Source organism: Plodia interpunctella, chromosome 1 (genome assembly GCF_027563975.2).
Source record: "Plodia interpunctella isolate USDA-ARS_2022_Savannah chromosome 1, ilPloInte3.2, whole genome shotgun sequence".
Classification (NCBI taxonomy): Eukaryota; Metazoa; Arthropoda; class Insecta; order Lepidoptera; family Pyralidae; genus Plodia; species Plodia interpunctella.
Window position 1 is genome coordinate 1 of NC_071294.1, and position 15,160 is coordinate 15,160.

At 43.9% G+C, this 15,160-nt stretch overlaps 3 protein-coding genes across 9 annotated transcripts in view; all 3 read right to left on the reverse strand.

The window, feature by feature from the left end:
* Positions 1-2,240: 2,240 nt before the first annotated feature.
* On the reverse strand, positions 2,241-5,683 carry LOC128672747 (serine/arginine repetitive matrix protein 1-like). Of its 2 annotated transcripts, none has more exons than XM_053750107.2 (3): positions 5,542-5,683; positions 4,760-5,008; positions 2,241-3,953 (listed from the first exon to the last, which is right to left on the reverse strand). In XM_053750107.2, exons 1-3 carry the CDS (start codon positions 5,584-5,586, stop codon positions 2,400-2,402), a joined length of 1,848 nt encoding a protein of 615 aa, XP_053606082.1. In that variant the 5' UTR covers positions 5,587-5,683; the 3' UTR covers positions 2,241-2,399. The 2 variants fall into 2 exon arrangements, with proteins under 2 accessions (XP_053606082.1, XP_053606092.1); XM_053750117.2 differs by having other exon boundaries at positions 5,548-5,671.
* Positions 5,684-5,714: 31 nt separating this feature from the next.
* LOC128672755 (uncharacterized) lies at positions 5,715-11,892 on the reverse strand. Of its 3 annotated transcripts, none has more exons than XM_053750134.1 (10): positions 11,830-11,892; positions 10,316-10,540; positions 9,965-10,152; positions 9,404-9,611; positions 8,943-9,094; positions 8,227-8,300; positions 7,486-7,600; positions 6,708-6,988; positions 6,077-6,395; positions 5,715-5,844 (listed from the first exon to the last, which is right to left on the reverse strand). In XM_053750134.1, exons 1-10 carry the CDS (start codon positions 11,831-11,833, stop codon positions 5,809-5,811), a joined length of 1,602 nt encoding a protein of 533 aa, XP_053606109.1. In that variant the 5' UTR covers positions 11,834-11,892; the 3' UTR covers positions 5,715-5,808. The 3 variants fall into 3 exon arrangements, with proteins under 3 accessions (XP_053606109.1, XP_053606119.1, XP_053606100.1); XM_053750144.2 differs by lacking the exon at positions 11,830-11,892 and adding an exon at positions 11,560-11,711; XM_053750125.2 differs by lacking the exon at positions 11,830-11,892 and adding an exon at positions 11,076-11,471.
* Positions 11,893-13,443: 1,551 nt separating this feature from the next.
* LOC128670571 (dynein intermediate chain 3, ciliary-like) overlaps positions 13,444-15,160 on the reverse strand; it is a 40,492-nt gene continuing 38,775 nt past the window's right edge. For all 4 annotated transcript variants that reach the window (XM_053746371.1, XM_053746361.1, XM_053746352.1 and 1 more), the window contains 4 exons: positions 14,861-15,052; positions 14,419-14,538; positions 14,155-14,259; positions 13,444-13,685 (listed from right to left, as the gene is read on the reverse strand). In XM_053746371.1, the coding sequence (XP_053602346.1) occupies positions 13,488-13,685; positions 14,155-14,259; positions 14,419-14,538; positions 14,861-15,052 (615 nt within the window). In that variant the 3' untranslated portion in view covers positions 13,444-13,487. The remainder of the gene's footprint in view (positions 13,686-14,154; positions 14,260-14,418; positions 14,539-14,860; positions 15,053-15,160) is intronic.

A 15,160-nucleotide genomic window follows, 5' to 3' on the forward strand; every position in this document is an offset into this window, starting at 1 on the left:
CCCCCCCCCCCCCCCCCCCCCCCCCCCCCCCCCCCCCCCCCCCCCCCACCCCCCCCCCCCCCCCCCCCCCCCCCCCCCCCCCCCCCCCCCCCCCCCCCCCCCCCCCCCCCCCCCCCCCCCCCCCCCCCCCCCCCCCCCCCCCCCCCCCCCCCCCCCCCCCCCCCCCCCCCCCCCCCCCCCCCCCCCCCCCCCCCCCCCAACCCCCCCCCACCCCCCACCCCACCCACCACCCCACCCCCCCCCCCACCCCCCCCCCCACCACCACCCCCCACCCCCCCCCCCCACCACCCCCACCCCACCCCCACCCACCCACCCCACCACCCCCCCCACCCCCCCCACCACCCCCCAACCAACCCAACCACCACCCCACCAACCACCACCACCCACCACCCAACCCACCAACCAACCACCAACCACCCAACCAACCACCAACCACCAACCACCCCAACCACCCACCAACCAACCAACCAACCAACCACCAACCAACCAACCAACCAACCAACCAACCAACCAACCAACCAACCAACCAACCAACCAACCAACCAACCAACCAACCAACCAACCAACCAACCAACCAACCAACCAACCAACCAACCAACCAACCAACCAACCAACCAACCAACCAACCAACCAACCAACCAACCAACCAACCAACCAACCAACCAACCAACCAACCAACCAACCAACCAACCAACCAACCAACCAACCAACCAACCAACCAACCAACCAACCAACCAACCAACCAACCAACCAACCAACCAACCAACCAACCAACCAACCAACCAACCAACCAACCAACCAACCAACCAACCAACCAACCAACCAACCAACCAACCAACCAACCAACCAACCAACCAACCAACCAACCAACCAACCAACCAACCAACCAACCAACCAACCAACCAACCAACCAACCAACCAACCAACCAACCAACCAACCAACCAACCAACCAACCAACCAACCAACCAACCAACCAACCAACCAACCAACCAACCAACCAACCAACCAACCAACCAACCAACCAACCAACCAACCAACCAACCAACCAACCAACCAACCAACCAACCAACCAACCAACCAACCAACCAACCAACCAACCAACCAACCAACCAACCAACCAACCAACCAACCAACCAACCAACCAACCAACCAACCAACCAACCAACCAACCAACCAACCAACCAACCAACCAACCAACCAACCAACCAACCAACCAACCAACCAACCAACCAACCAACATCGGTCGTTGAAAGTCATATATTGTTCGAAATTTTTTCCTGCGCGTTGTAATTTTGCACAGTGACATCTACTGTTCATAAAACATAACTATTTGCTTGCGTGGTATCGCTTTATAAAACAAATTAGTTTTTAATGGAGCCGTCATGGACATATCTAAAACCATTTTTCAAGGGGTAATATTTTCATTTGCTTTTTTTTTCCCGTGGTTTCACCTGCGTCATTTTGGTATTTATTTCATTATACTTTTAATTGTCACACACTACTGTATCACTAACGTTATTTGTTAAGGGGTAATATTCCAGTTCCTAACTAGCCTTTGCCACCCGCGTGAATTTCTCTCGTTGTATTGAATGTCATAAGTTTAACCGCTGTGTTTTGTCTGTCTGTGTACGTGGCACCACACTCATCAACCGATAGCTAATTTTTATGTGGTGGTTCTTAGATATGTTATAATATTGAAAGCCGGTGGTTTTTTTAATTTTTCTAGGAAATAAACTTGTGATTGTATTGAGGCGAATATTTTTGTAGATTAAATTTTTAGGACACGACCCTTTCGCCTTCCTCTCTTGATAGGCCCGTACGGACTGCGACAGTATAAAGCTGGTGTTATTGAACATGGAATACAGCTTTACATGTATTTGTAGAAATAGGTAAGTTGATGCAATAAAACAAATTCGTATGTTATGATTTCTGTTTATTAAAAAAAAAAATACTGCGACACACACCCTTTTTTTTCTCCTCGATACATTATGTGGTGGTTCTTAGATATGTTATAATATTGAAAGCCGGTGGTTTTTTTAATTTTTCTAGGAAATAAACTTGTGATTGTATTGAGGCGAATATTTTTGTAGATTAAAATTTTAGGACACGACCCTTTCGCCTTCCTTTCTTGATAGGCCCGTACGGACTGCGACAGTATAAAGCTGGTGTTATTGAACATGGAATACAGCTTTACATGTATTTGTAGAAATAGGTAAGTTGATGCAATAAAACAAATTCGTATGTTATGATTTCTGTTTATTAAAAAAAAAATACTGCGACACACACCCTTTTTTTTCTCCTCGATACATTTTGTGTTAATTTCATAGGTAGGTTTGGAAGTGAAATTCGAGGGATGATTTACTTGTATCCTTTGCGAAGCTACTTGTAGTCATGGCAGTCAACGTCTTGGAGTTCCGCATGGCTGACATGGAGGCGGCGAATTTGAAGGTGTAGATTGATTCGGTTTGTTTTGTCCACATGATGAGTTTTGATTTTTAGGTGAACTAGTATTTTGCGTATTTTTTGCAGACAGATTCGATTTAATTCTCGGTTTTTTTGAGCTAGGTGATTTTTTGGGCTTCTTTCGTGAATATGATGAATCTGGATCATCTTCGGCAATTGGCTTTCGCGGTTTTTTGTTTTTTGGCGGACGCGGTTTTAACGTTATATCGCATGGTGAGTTTGGATCTACAGTTGGTATCAACATTTTTTTTGCCTTTTGGGTGTTTGGCTTGTTTTGTCCACATGGGGAACTAGACTTTTGTTCTCCACATGGGGAGCTGGGCCTCTTTTCTCTACATGGAGGGTTTGGAGTTTCAAATGGCATTTGTGGTTTTTGTCCACATAAGTTTGGCTTTTTTTGTGGGCATGAATTTGTCGATGTCTTTTTAGACGAGCAAGTATTTCTGAGCGCTTCTTTATCTTTTTCTGATAGATTTGGTGCGCACGGATTTGGTGGCACGCGCTGTGCTTCTTGTTTCTTTGCACCAATAGGTGGGACGCAGGGAGGCGGCATCTTGCAAGTAGAAGACATGTTTAAAATTTTTTCATTTTTTTTGCTTTTTCCTAAATTTTGGCAAATCTTACGCAATTTTTCAAACGATGTCCACGATCCAGGCTTTGTGTTTCCCCCACAATTGTTGGCAGACATTTTTTTTACAAGTGGACTTGTAGCGCGATTAAATGTGATTATTTTAATATCGGGACTCGAAGATGAGATTAATTTATTTGTACTAAATTGATTTTTGCGAGTTTTCAGAATATTTTTGACATTTATTTGGGTATTTCGGGCCGAAGTGTGAAATGAGCGAGCTTGCGTCGGACACGACTGGTCGTTAGGTTTCGAGCCGCGCGCGCGCAGTGTCTCAGTCACGCTCGGCAGCCTGCACGGTGGAGGTTGAGGTGGTGTAGACCGTTTCATCTCACAGCTTTTCTCGTCACATTTCTTGTCACACGGTTGCTTCGAAACTGTTACACCGGGGCCATCGACGCTTTTTTGCATGGCAAAAGCTGTTAATTCGTCATTCGTCTGAGAGCGGTCAATTTGTAAGATGGTGCGGCGTCGGTGCGCGCACGGGTCCATGTGAGGGCCGCCCTGTATCTTGCAGTTGTCGTCGGCGAGGAGCTCGACGCACTGCGGCGGCGGGCGCTGGCGGCCGGGCCCGCACTTGGGGACGGCCTGCTTGCTGCACAGGACCGCGTACTGGCGGCCGTCGGTGGCGCGCGCGCACTCGCGCTCCAGCCCGAGGCAGTAGCTGGCGGCGGGCGCGTGCTCACAACCGCGCGCACTGCGCTCCGCCACCTCCTGCTCGTACTGCTCGCGCCGCACGCGCTCCTCCGCCGCTAGCCGCCGCTCCACGCGGTCGTTTTCGTTGCCACACGTCTGTCTGCATCTGTCCACTGGTTCGTTTGGAATACAAGACTTCGTTGAATCTCCTAAGGAATTGGGGGCCTGTGAACACAAAAATAATAATAGTAGGTACCTAGTTGAGAAAATTAACCAATTGAAAAGATCGTTATCAACCACAATCTTTAATTTAGTTTCACCTGTAGCTGTGAAGCTGTAGTCATATTTTCGAGAACCCTTGTGAGTTGAAGCGTGGTGGAGTATTCAGCTCGAAAGCCGAATTGCTCATTCCTAGGGATCAATAATTGATCCCTAGAAATGTGTTGATGCGTGAGATGTAGTAATAAAAAAAAATCTAACACCTTGGGGATGGTAGCAAGGGACAGGGCGACAGTCGGCGCGGTGTATGAACAAAACAAAAGCGTAACCGCTGCAGGTGCTAGCCACGAAGCAGGGCAGTGCGGGAGTCGCGGGGAATAGTCAGGAAAGAAAAGACTAGAATAATTTAGTTTACGGCGAAAAAATGGACACCGAAATTTAATTACAGAAAAATTAGCAAATATTTATATATATGCATAATTATTCATTTATAAATATTTTCAATCGCTGGTTCGAAATTCCAGAGTACTCTAATAAAAATCCATCCATTCTGTATCATCATCATCTATACTTTAATTATATTCAAATTATATAATATATACTTAAACCACAAAACTACTACTCCTCTCAACTGAGCAATATATAGATAATTTTGATAAAAATTTTGCCCTTGAACTTCCGTCTACTCTGTTCGCCGCGGCCGAAGTCTGTAAATCGCGCCGCCTGAGTATTAGTCGTTCCGCAATACGCGCTGTTGTTCGTGTAGCCCGTCCCTAAACATCATTAAGTCACTTTGCAAGAGAAGTACATACGCGAGAAGATAGTTTTCTACTGTTGCAGTTGAGCGGCTGATTGGAGAGGCACGGTGGACACGGGCCCTTCACCGGAGGGCAGCAGGTGACCTTGAGCGCCTCGACACGGCCCTTGGGGCGTGCGCGGCACGGGGGGCGCGGCTGCGGCTCGCAGGGGCAGAGGCGGGCGGGCGGGGGGCCCGTGCACGGCGGCTCGCCCACCGGCGCCGACCGCACGCCACGACAACCAACTCGCATACCTGGGCCGGGCTGTCGCCAAACAACGCAAATATTACACTTTTGCCATGATAAGATTACGATACTTTACCTAGGATTTTAGATTTTTTTTAATACTACCAAGCTGGCAATCAGACAACATATTGACAGGTATTTATTCTGATAATGTGCTATCAGGCAGTGATGGAATAGTAACAAAGAAAGATAAAAGAACTAAAGAGAGACGTAGAGATAACACGGTGAGAGAATGAGCTCAAGCTGACCGCAGATACAAATGGAGAAAGTAACAGTCGGGGGAACGTGGAGGTTGCTGGAGGAGTCCTATGTCAAGAAACACTCTTAAATAATAATTCATTATAAAACAAACCATTTTAATTTGTTTTTCAGGATAAAAGGGCTTATTACATATAACTAGTGACCGGTCGTTTTGTAATTTGACATTTTTGATTTTGAAACCTATTCGAGAAGAAGAAGAATATATATTTATCACCACATTTTTAACCATAACTGGGCAAGAAATACGACACATTTCACTAAGATGAACGAAGTAAAGAGAAGTAGCAAACCTGTACCAATCTGGCTATGCTTTCAAGCGTAGTGCGGAGTGCCATGCTACGCGGGCGGAGCGGGGAGCGGAGCGGAGAGCGGTGTGCGTCGCAGTAGACGCAAGACTGCGGACTAGCGGGTCACGGCCGAGGCCTACTAGACTTTCTAGCTATGCACATATTTAATGACAAAGTTTAAAAATCAACAAAAAAGTTAAACAACTGGTACTGCTTTATTTGTATATTTTATTTTTTTAAAATACCTAGGTACCTAATAATACCTAAATGCTAGTTACGTTGCGAGGTTGCTTGACTTTGCCAGATCTGTAAATAAATAGAAATTATGTAATTGCGACCCTTACTTCGTGAGTTCAAGCATAAGTAATAAAGCAGTCTTTTTTTTTTAAGGGGAGTGTTTTTTTCAAAAATATTTCCAATTTTCAAATGAAAATTATTCGTAATCACACAAAATGTCACAATTTTTGAAAGACATATAAATGTTCTTCAATTATAGCCAAATGATATGTATCTGTAATTAAAACAATTTTTAGCTCACATGCACATAGTGTCCAGCGAGCACTAGCAACTCTTGTTGCCGCGGAGACATGAGACAAACGAGGGCGGCGCCCGAAGCGCGCGAGAGCTGCGGCGGCCGCGGGCACAGCGCGCCGGTCGCGGCCGACCACAGCCGCACGCCGGCGCTGCGCCCGCGCGCCGGCGACGCCACGTAGCGCGGCGACACCGCCGGCTGGATGTAGTACTGGTCGCTGGGAAAAGCGCCGTCAGCGCCCGATAGCATGCACAGTCGTTGCAAGGTCGGGAGCGATAAGCACCACGCACTCCCATCCGCCGTGCTGGCCCACATACACCGCGCGCTGCGTTTTAAATAATGTCTTTAGAATTAATTTCTACTAAATTTTATAACAATAATTAGAACTTTTAAGATAGCCGTTAAACGGTATTATAGCGAAGTCTACAAATCTATTTGGGGCAAAAAACCATGTTTGTAACGCGATAACTTTCGAACCGTTGGTCTGATTTTAATGAAATTGAAAGGGTATGTAGGATCTGTCAATAAATTTTTAAGTTCGTGGCGCAACAAAATCGGCTAAGTCGTTTATTTGAAATATTTACAATTTATTGTGCTCGCGAGGTCAAAGTTCGCGGCGAACAACTAGTTATTTTACCTGGAATGAAGTACGAGTCCTAGAATAGCAGCATGTAGAAAACACTCTGCTTCAGGTGGGTTGCACATGGCGCGTACAGTAGCCTCGTCGGGGTCGTCCGGCTCGGGCGCGGCGACGGGCGCGGCGCGGCGCCGGCGCGCGCGCATCCGCAGGTCGCCGGCGTCGCGCGCGCGCAGCGGCGGCGGCCGGCGCGCGGACACGCTCCACGCTCGCAGCGCGCCGCCCGCTCCCTGACTGGCCGTCACTAACGTCTGCACGCTCTCTTCAGCTATAAGTCGATTCTAGCAATAAGACACACTATTCATTATTCACTAGCTAATGACCGCAACTTCGTTCACGAGGTTATGAGTCCTTATACGATAAGTATTATAAATTCGTACCAGTTCCATTTGTACTAAAGTGCAACTGGGTACATTTTTGGGTATTAGGAACTTTTTTAAACTACATGAATAGAATAGATATAAAAAGGTTCAAAGTACATCCAGTAGTTCCAGAGATTAGCGTGTACAAAGAGATACCTAACCGACTTTTTCTTCAATTCTTATTCTATTACTTCTACATAACTTACTTCTTCATCTTCTTTATGTGCCTATTCCTGAATGTTGGCCGACAGCTCCTTAAATTTCATCTTATCCAGACCTTACTTAACTTACATACATCTCTTTGTACATCGTCCTAAATAATATTTCTTCGAGATATTAAATGTGTTTTGGAAATATATGACACAACTTTGTATTATATCTAATGTATTGATATAAACCAGTGAAATCAACTCAACTGTATCTGTTGATGCAAGAAAATAACTGATTCCAGGAGAACAAGAACCTTCTTCACAAACATCAGTGCTGACGGTTTTCAATGCCTCCAAAGGTACGTCAGCTACCAGCACATGGCTATATAAAAGAGATATTAATAACAATCCCAACTAATATTATAAATGCGAAATAACGTTTGATTGTTTGTTTGTTACGTCTCCACGCTTCGACTCAATCATCTACTCGACCAATCTTTTTGAAATTATGCATAAATGTTGCTTGAAGTACGGAAAGGGACATACGTACTTATAGGAGGACGTATTATATTTATATATATATATATATATATATATATATATATATATATATATATATATATATATATATATATATATATATATATATATATATATATATATATATATATATATATATATTTCATCTCGGAGAAATAACTGCTTCTGTGGGAAATACACGCGGGCGAAGCCGTAGGCGAAAGCTAGTATAAAATAAGTAACTAGTATAATAAGGTAGTTGCCTATGTATACAATAAAATGTATAATGCAACATTATTATTTACGTCTTTTGTCTCCTACATTAATTATGTCCACGCCCCATATATTTTTTGTTTTTGACCCATGGAGAAAAGTATCTGATTTGACTTGATGGCAATCTTACCCTTTTAAAGCCTGTACAAAGATATTCTTTGGAATATCCGATTTCACCGTGAAAATGAAATCTTCGGAATAGTTCCTGTTGCTTACGTGAGGTGAGCGCTGTCTTCATTGAAAATACGCAGTAGCGGAGACGACACCCCCGCGTACTCTGACTGCGTCTCCTTAAATGAGGTTAATAAAAAATTTATTGAAGATTAGTTGCAGTAGCGTCATGATCAACATTACATCGTAAATATATTGGGTACGATACACTAGCTACTACTGGTATGGATTGGGCTTATCCCTGTCCCCCAAAAGCTATATACATACAAGCCTCTTCAGGCCTGAATGGGTAATAAAACTAGGTGTGCTCTGATTCACAGAGCTAGACTAAATCAATCCTTGCGTCTGAATGAGTAGCAGACGCCATGCTGTGTTGTTCAGTTTTCTGCTGCGAAAAGGTGTCAGAATAGGTATCAAACTTTCAAAAAGATGATATTTCTTTAACATTTGAACGAATTCTTATCATATTATTATTTCTATTTTATAAAATATAAACAGAAATTTAATATTTATTACAATTTAATCCAATACGGTGTCCGTCACATGTGATGTTGCTAAAGGGATGCGCCTTAAGAAGAATGCGCCTTAGCAAAAATGACAGAAAGATTTGATTAGATAAGAATTTCAAAGCCAAATGCCGCGAGTACTATTTTGTTGATCTATAGCTGCAGCCTTAATAACAAAGTACTCAAACGAAATTTGAACCGAAAATTCGTCATAAGTAAAAAAAGAATATAATAAATAATAAGTTGATTGGCTACCTGTGTAGCAGCGTTGAGCCAGACGACAGTGATGGCGAGCCTGGGGGCGAGGCGGCACAGCTCCAGCGAGAGAAATACCCCCGTCCCCGCCCAGCACCCCCCCGCACCTGCGCTGCAGCCCGCACGAGCTTGTGACCGGTAGGTCCCAAGTTCTATAAAATTAAAAAGTTTCATTCATGTGTTCTGTTATAAATGAATAGTTTACAAATGTCAATTTTATGAAACGAAACAGATCCAATAACTATTATGGTGTTATCATATCAACTGGCGGTCGCTGACTGAGCGAGCAGCTTCGTGAAGCAGCCACATGGCCACCATAGGCTTGTGTGGTTCGGGACCCGTAGAGTGTTTCGACACCTTCCAATTTTGCTAAAATCATTTAGTAATATCTGTAACTACATCTGATGTAATTTCAGATTAACTAAAAATAGGAGCCTAATAATCATGGGGCGTCCGTTTACCGTCTCGCTGCAAGACAAGAAGCTCCCATCGGTCAGCGAGTGCGAGAGCGCCCGTCACCAACAGCCATCGACCACCGACCCCCGTATGCCCCTCGCTCTCCTCCTGCCCCTCCGCCGCCCACTCCGAGCGCACGGCCCCCGTCCACCCGCGCATTCGGAGATCCGTGGACCATTCTTCTTGCCACACGTGGTTGACTTGTACCCAAATCTAGCACAACAACCGAACATACAAATCGAATAATGGAATTTGATGGTAGAATAAAGAAAACTATAGGTAACAGTCGAGGGCGACTCGAGATGTTAAATATAATCTAACAATGTTATATCCTGGTGGTGAGACCGTCATATTTAGCCCCAGACTATGACATCCATTCTCATATTATAGAAAGAAAATATTTGTATTTTTGTATCTTTTTTTGTTTGTAATGAATAAACTCATAAACTGATGGGCCGATTTCGATGAAATTTGGCACCATCAAAAGTAACACACTTTTTTGTTATGATTTTACCCGAACGAACTATCCGGGACTAGATGTCCTAATGTAAAATAAAGACACAAACCGCAAAAGTTCCATCGTCGGCAGCTACGGCCAGCCTGTCGCCCGCCGCGGCCAGCGACGCGTGCGTCAGCAGCGCGCCTCCGCCGCGGCGCTGCTCGAGACCTTCCCCGTGCTGTGCTCCTGGCACCTGCGCCGCTAGTTTCCAACCCGCGCATACATTCACATATTCTTGTCGCCAGGATATCATCGCTGCCAAAACCGTTTTCAAAGAGATGTAATTATATTAATACACGTAAGTATACATCGAAAGCCCACAACCCGGAACATTAGGGCATTGGACATGGCAAAGGAAGACAAATCTATTTATTTGTCGTATTTGCCGCAGCAAATATGCTAGGAAATAATAACTCACGATTGTGTTCACGAAGTGCCGTGAGCGTGTGGTTGGCGACGCCGGCGCGGCGCAGCAGTCGCCGCCACAGCCGACTGTCGCGCGCCGCGGCCCGCCACGCGCCGCACACGCGTGCGCTCACCGCCAGTTCCACGCCGCTCAGCCACGAGAACACCTCGCTCAGAGCCACGCACAGCGCGCCGCTCGCCTTCTGCCAGCACGAACGCTCCTCCACCACCTCCATATCTGACACACATAGTTATTGTCAAAATTTATTAGGCTTACTAGCTGTGTCCGTAACTTCGTTTGCGTGTGGTTCGAAATATTTAAATAGAATTTTCTTTTGTATGTCTACACAATATCTTAAATTATGATTATGTTTCTACAATTAAATATTCGCGTTTGTCCGATCCTCTGAAAGGCTTGCGTGGATCCAACAGTAGAGGCCCTTAGGAGAGTTTTTTTTTAAGTAATAGATCTCCCGCAAACACCCGCTACCGGATATACAATGAATTGATATCCTCGTGAGCGAGAAGGTCTCGGCGGGAGTGTGAGCTATTGCAGAATAATGGATGGAAGTACGGCATGAAATGAAAATGTAAGTATGGCATGATATTTGGATGGACTTAGTGTGGACTATTGCATAGAGTTCGGGCACCTGTCAAAGTCATGATTACTAAGTGGCAGGTGGCGACGCGCCGCTCACTGGGTGGGCTTGGCTCGTACGGAACTCGTACTATTCCGGAATAAAAAGTATATAAGATTCTTTGTCAGTACTTACAGTACATTCATAGAGAATTTCAGTAAATCGGTTGTATAGTTCACAATTTGAAGTTCCTACGGGACCTCCGCCCTTTTTTCGGTATAAAAAGTAGGTAGATGTAATGCCAGCTCCAGTCTCGAGACGTGAGCGATGAGTGGTAAGATAGCAAGTAAATATAGCTCACAGATTTTAGATTTTTAAATAAAATATTGATAGATAGTATATAAGATAGTACAAAGTAAAATAAAAATAAAGTCAAATCATCAAATGTATAAACCATCCAAATGAAGTTGCTCAGCTCACTGAGGTGACGGCAGGTAACATAATGTACAGCAATCTTCACATCGGACTGTTGCGTCACTGAATTCATTGTGAGTGACGTCCTCGCTCACGAATGGCTTCTTGATATTTCAAACCATTATAGATTTCAAACAAATGAACTCTTCAGTTTTTGATTCCAATAACATTGGGAATAATAATATTTCTCGAATAGGTCACTCACCGTATTAATTGATTTCTCCAACGTAATTTCAACTGAATATCAAGATACAATAGAGAGCGTAACGCAAAATGAGGTCAGCGCACGCGCACTATATAAATAGCGCAGAGACGCGAAAATCGACGGGAAACCATTACGACTTATACAAAAATATGTCTTTTATGTTTAAAACTCTTTATAGAAAAGTTTATGGGTAAAATTTAATATTAAGGTGATATTAAGGTGATTAAAAATGATAATGTTAAGGTGAAAAGATATTTTCAGCTCACAGACCCATAGATCACCAACAGTGCAGTGTGGTGGGGACAATAATGCTTATTAAAAAATACGCACGCCGAATTATTTTAAGTAGGTAGATAGTTTTGTTGTTGAGCACAGCACGCGGCGACGGCGGCTCGCGGTGTAACGCAGAGCGCGGCCATAGTCCGCAACGAAATCAGACAGTAAGATTTTTACTTGTTACTAATGTGCACAAGGTAATTTTATTTATTTTCGTTGTATTCATATAAAAAATTGTTATCAGTTGTCAGAACGACTTCTCTGTCTACTCTCTTTATTAAAACTAAATTTACAATACAAAATATTATTATTGCCATAAAAACAATATTAGTTCAAAATAATACAAATGTGCATACATATGGACAAATGGTGGGCTTATTGCTAAGCAATCTCTTCCAGCCAAGCTTTGGGAAGTGAGAGAGAATAACAGAAGAGGGTGGGCGCAGTATGTATCAATGACTGACAGACAACGTACACCCGAAACTAGACGGGAAGCTGAAATTTGGCATGTAGGTGAGCACTAAGAGAGGACTTTTGGAAATTCAACTCCGAAAGGGGTGTAAGGGGTGAAAAACTGTAAATATGAAAGTTCTACACCGTTGAAGTGAAGATTTGTCTTGAAAATTTGGATTTTGGTTGTTTACAACGAAGTAATGAATACGTGTTTCAGATTTTTCTGAAAATTAACCCTCAACCCCTTCAAAAGGGGGGTGAAAGATTGTATGGGACTTAATACAATTTTCAAGATAAAAAGCTGAAAATTGGTACACTTACTTTTTATAGTAAATAACAGTAAATACAAAAAATGTTTAATTTACGTTGTGGTTAATAAAAAACCAAGATGTAAAACGTCATAGAAAATGGCACGGCACGCGTTGCAGAAAGCGGGAGTGGGAGTCGGAGCGGGAAATGGGAAGGAGATACGTAGTGGGAAACGGGACGGAACATATTAAACGGTAACGGAAACGGTACGGGATATCTACTTTACCTTACATAGCAGGAAGCGGGATTGGACAAGTTTGCGGGACGAGACACGCAGCGGGAAACAGGAAATTGAACTAAAGATGAGAAAAAAACCAGTCTTACAGAGTAGGTACGCGATAAAAAATACTGAGATTTTGCTATGAAATTCACGCGGGCGAAGCCGCGGGCAAAAGCTAGTTTAGTATATATTTGAAGGCTCTCTTAAATGAATTAAATGTCTGTAGACACTAATTAGTACAAAAAATCAGTATATTTTTTAAATAACGCGGAAGTTAAAGGGCGGCCTCACTGCTACGTCGCGCTGCGCTCTGTCAGTAGACTAACTCCATCTTGATGTATGCTACAACTGCAGCGCAATGTCAAATGTGTAAACGAAATAGCGGTAACACTCTGCATCGACGCTTCGTACCTAGCAATAACCCATACAAATATAGCGTTCCTGCTATGTAGCGCTTCGGATACGGATGAGGGAATGGTCTACGGAGCAGTGAAGCCGCGCTCTTAAGGCCAGAGCCGACGCCCAGCAGAACATTTTGAACATTTTGATGTTGCAGGTAAATATTTTAAGCAAAAGCATTAGTTACTACATAAGGCTTCAACTACTGTATAACAATAAAGACTCTGTTCAAGTAAAATAATTTATTGAGCGGTAGATGAATCAATGAAGGCTACATAGCGGCGAGCTCCTTCTTGACGACACCGAGGTACTCGGCCGTGGCCTCGGCCAGGTCGCGGTCGCCGATGGCCGCGTCCATGTCCGTGGTGGACGGCACGGGCGAGCCCTCCTCCGCCTGCCGCTGCTTCAGCCGGATCTCGCGCAGTCGCGCCTCCAGAATGCGCTCGCGCTTGCTCTCGCGCTCAAATATCTATATACATACATTTATCATTGTACATCTTGTTTTGACCAACACTGTTTGAATGAGTTTCTTTCGGCATTTCTTCTCAGCAGTGGTCGTTCCGAAATGCTAGTAGTTTGTAGCTTTGGTAAACATAATTTAATTTAGATTATGACGTGAAAAAGTGCCTGTGAAGGTCTAATTTCTGAATAAATGATTTGATTTTGATTTTGATTTTGAAAGTAAAAAAAAAGGATATTCAAGATTTACTTAATTGATCGTGTAAATTCAAATCTAGTTTAAAAAAAGATCAAATCTAGTTTAAGAATCTGAAAAACATAAAAATTTTTCGATGAAGTTGTTATTGTTGTAACGCTTTCTCTCTCAGAGTATAATTTGTTCCCTAAAAAGACGAACATTGATTCGCAAGTTAAAAAATAAAAAAAAAAAGGATTTGTAGTCATGTTTCAAAACATTATTTAATTTAAAGAATACAAACCGAGGTAAGCAGTGGTTTGTCATTTTTGTCGGATTGCGTCAGCATCTGTGACAGTTCCACCATGTAGATGTTTCCTTTCTGACTGCCTATCGCCGCCAGGCTGCCCTGTCAACATTACACAAAGCAGTCAAACTCTACATCACATATTCACACCGGATTTCTTATTAACGAAATTCATGTAATATTGAGTGAGTATCGCTGTAAATCATTATTTCATTGTTGAGGACTACGTCTAAGAAACTAGGCGAGATAATCATGAGTTACCGCTTCCTGAAGGCGCACGCGCAGTAGCGGCTCCTCGCAGACCTGCATGGTGATCACCGGCTCGTGCTGACGCCGCAGCAGGTCCCACAGCGTCACCATGCCATTCCATTGTGTCATCACCTTACAACATACACGCATGAGTCTGGCAGATCATTTTTTTTGATTGAAGATTTTTGAAAAAGAACTACTGACGAATTGTCTCACCAATTCAACGGTTGTTCTACTTGTTCCAATAGTGGGAATGAGAGATTTCAACACTAGAAATTAGATCTACACTTGAGACATGTAATATAACCCATAAATATAATGTCATTGTTAAGTGGAGGCAAGTTTGTTCGAATGGGCAAATGGAACTACCACCGGTCCGATTTGAAATCAATATTTTTTGAGGCTAACTATTACGCTGATAAATTTCCATGGGGGCATTAAGTATAAGAGGTACCATAAGCGAGAGCCTCGTAGGGCTCCAGGTGCCGGCGGTGAGTCGGTGGCGCAGCGGTGGGGAGAAGATGATGGCGGACTCGCGGCAGTCCTCGCTCCACACGCGCGCCGTCCAGTCGCCGACCGTCAGGAAGTTTTTCAGGAACCCGGGATTGCGCTCCAGGGAGTGCACCGGCCCGTTGTGGGCCTCGATCTGATTGAAAAGGCTTCAATATTTACTTCATTTATTACGTTGTAAACGGCATTATAGCTCAAAATGAATAATCAATCAGATTTCCATAACCTAATTGTGCTATGCGCT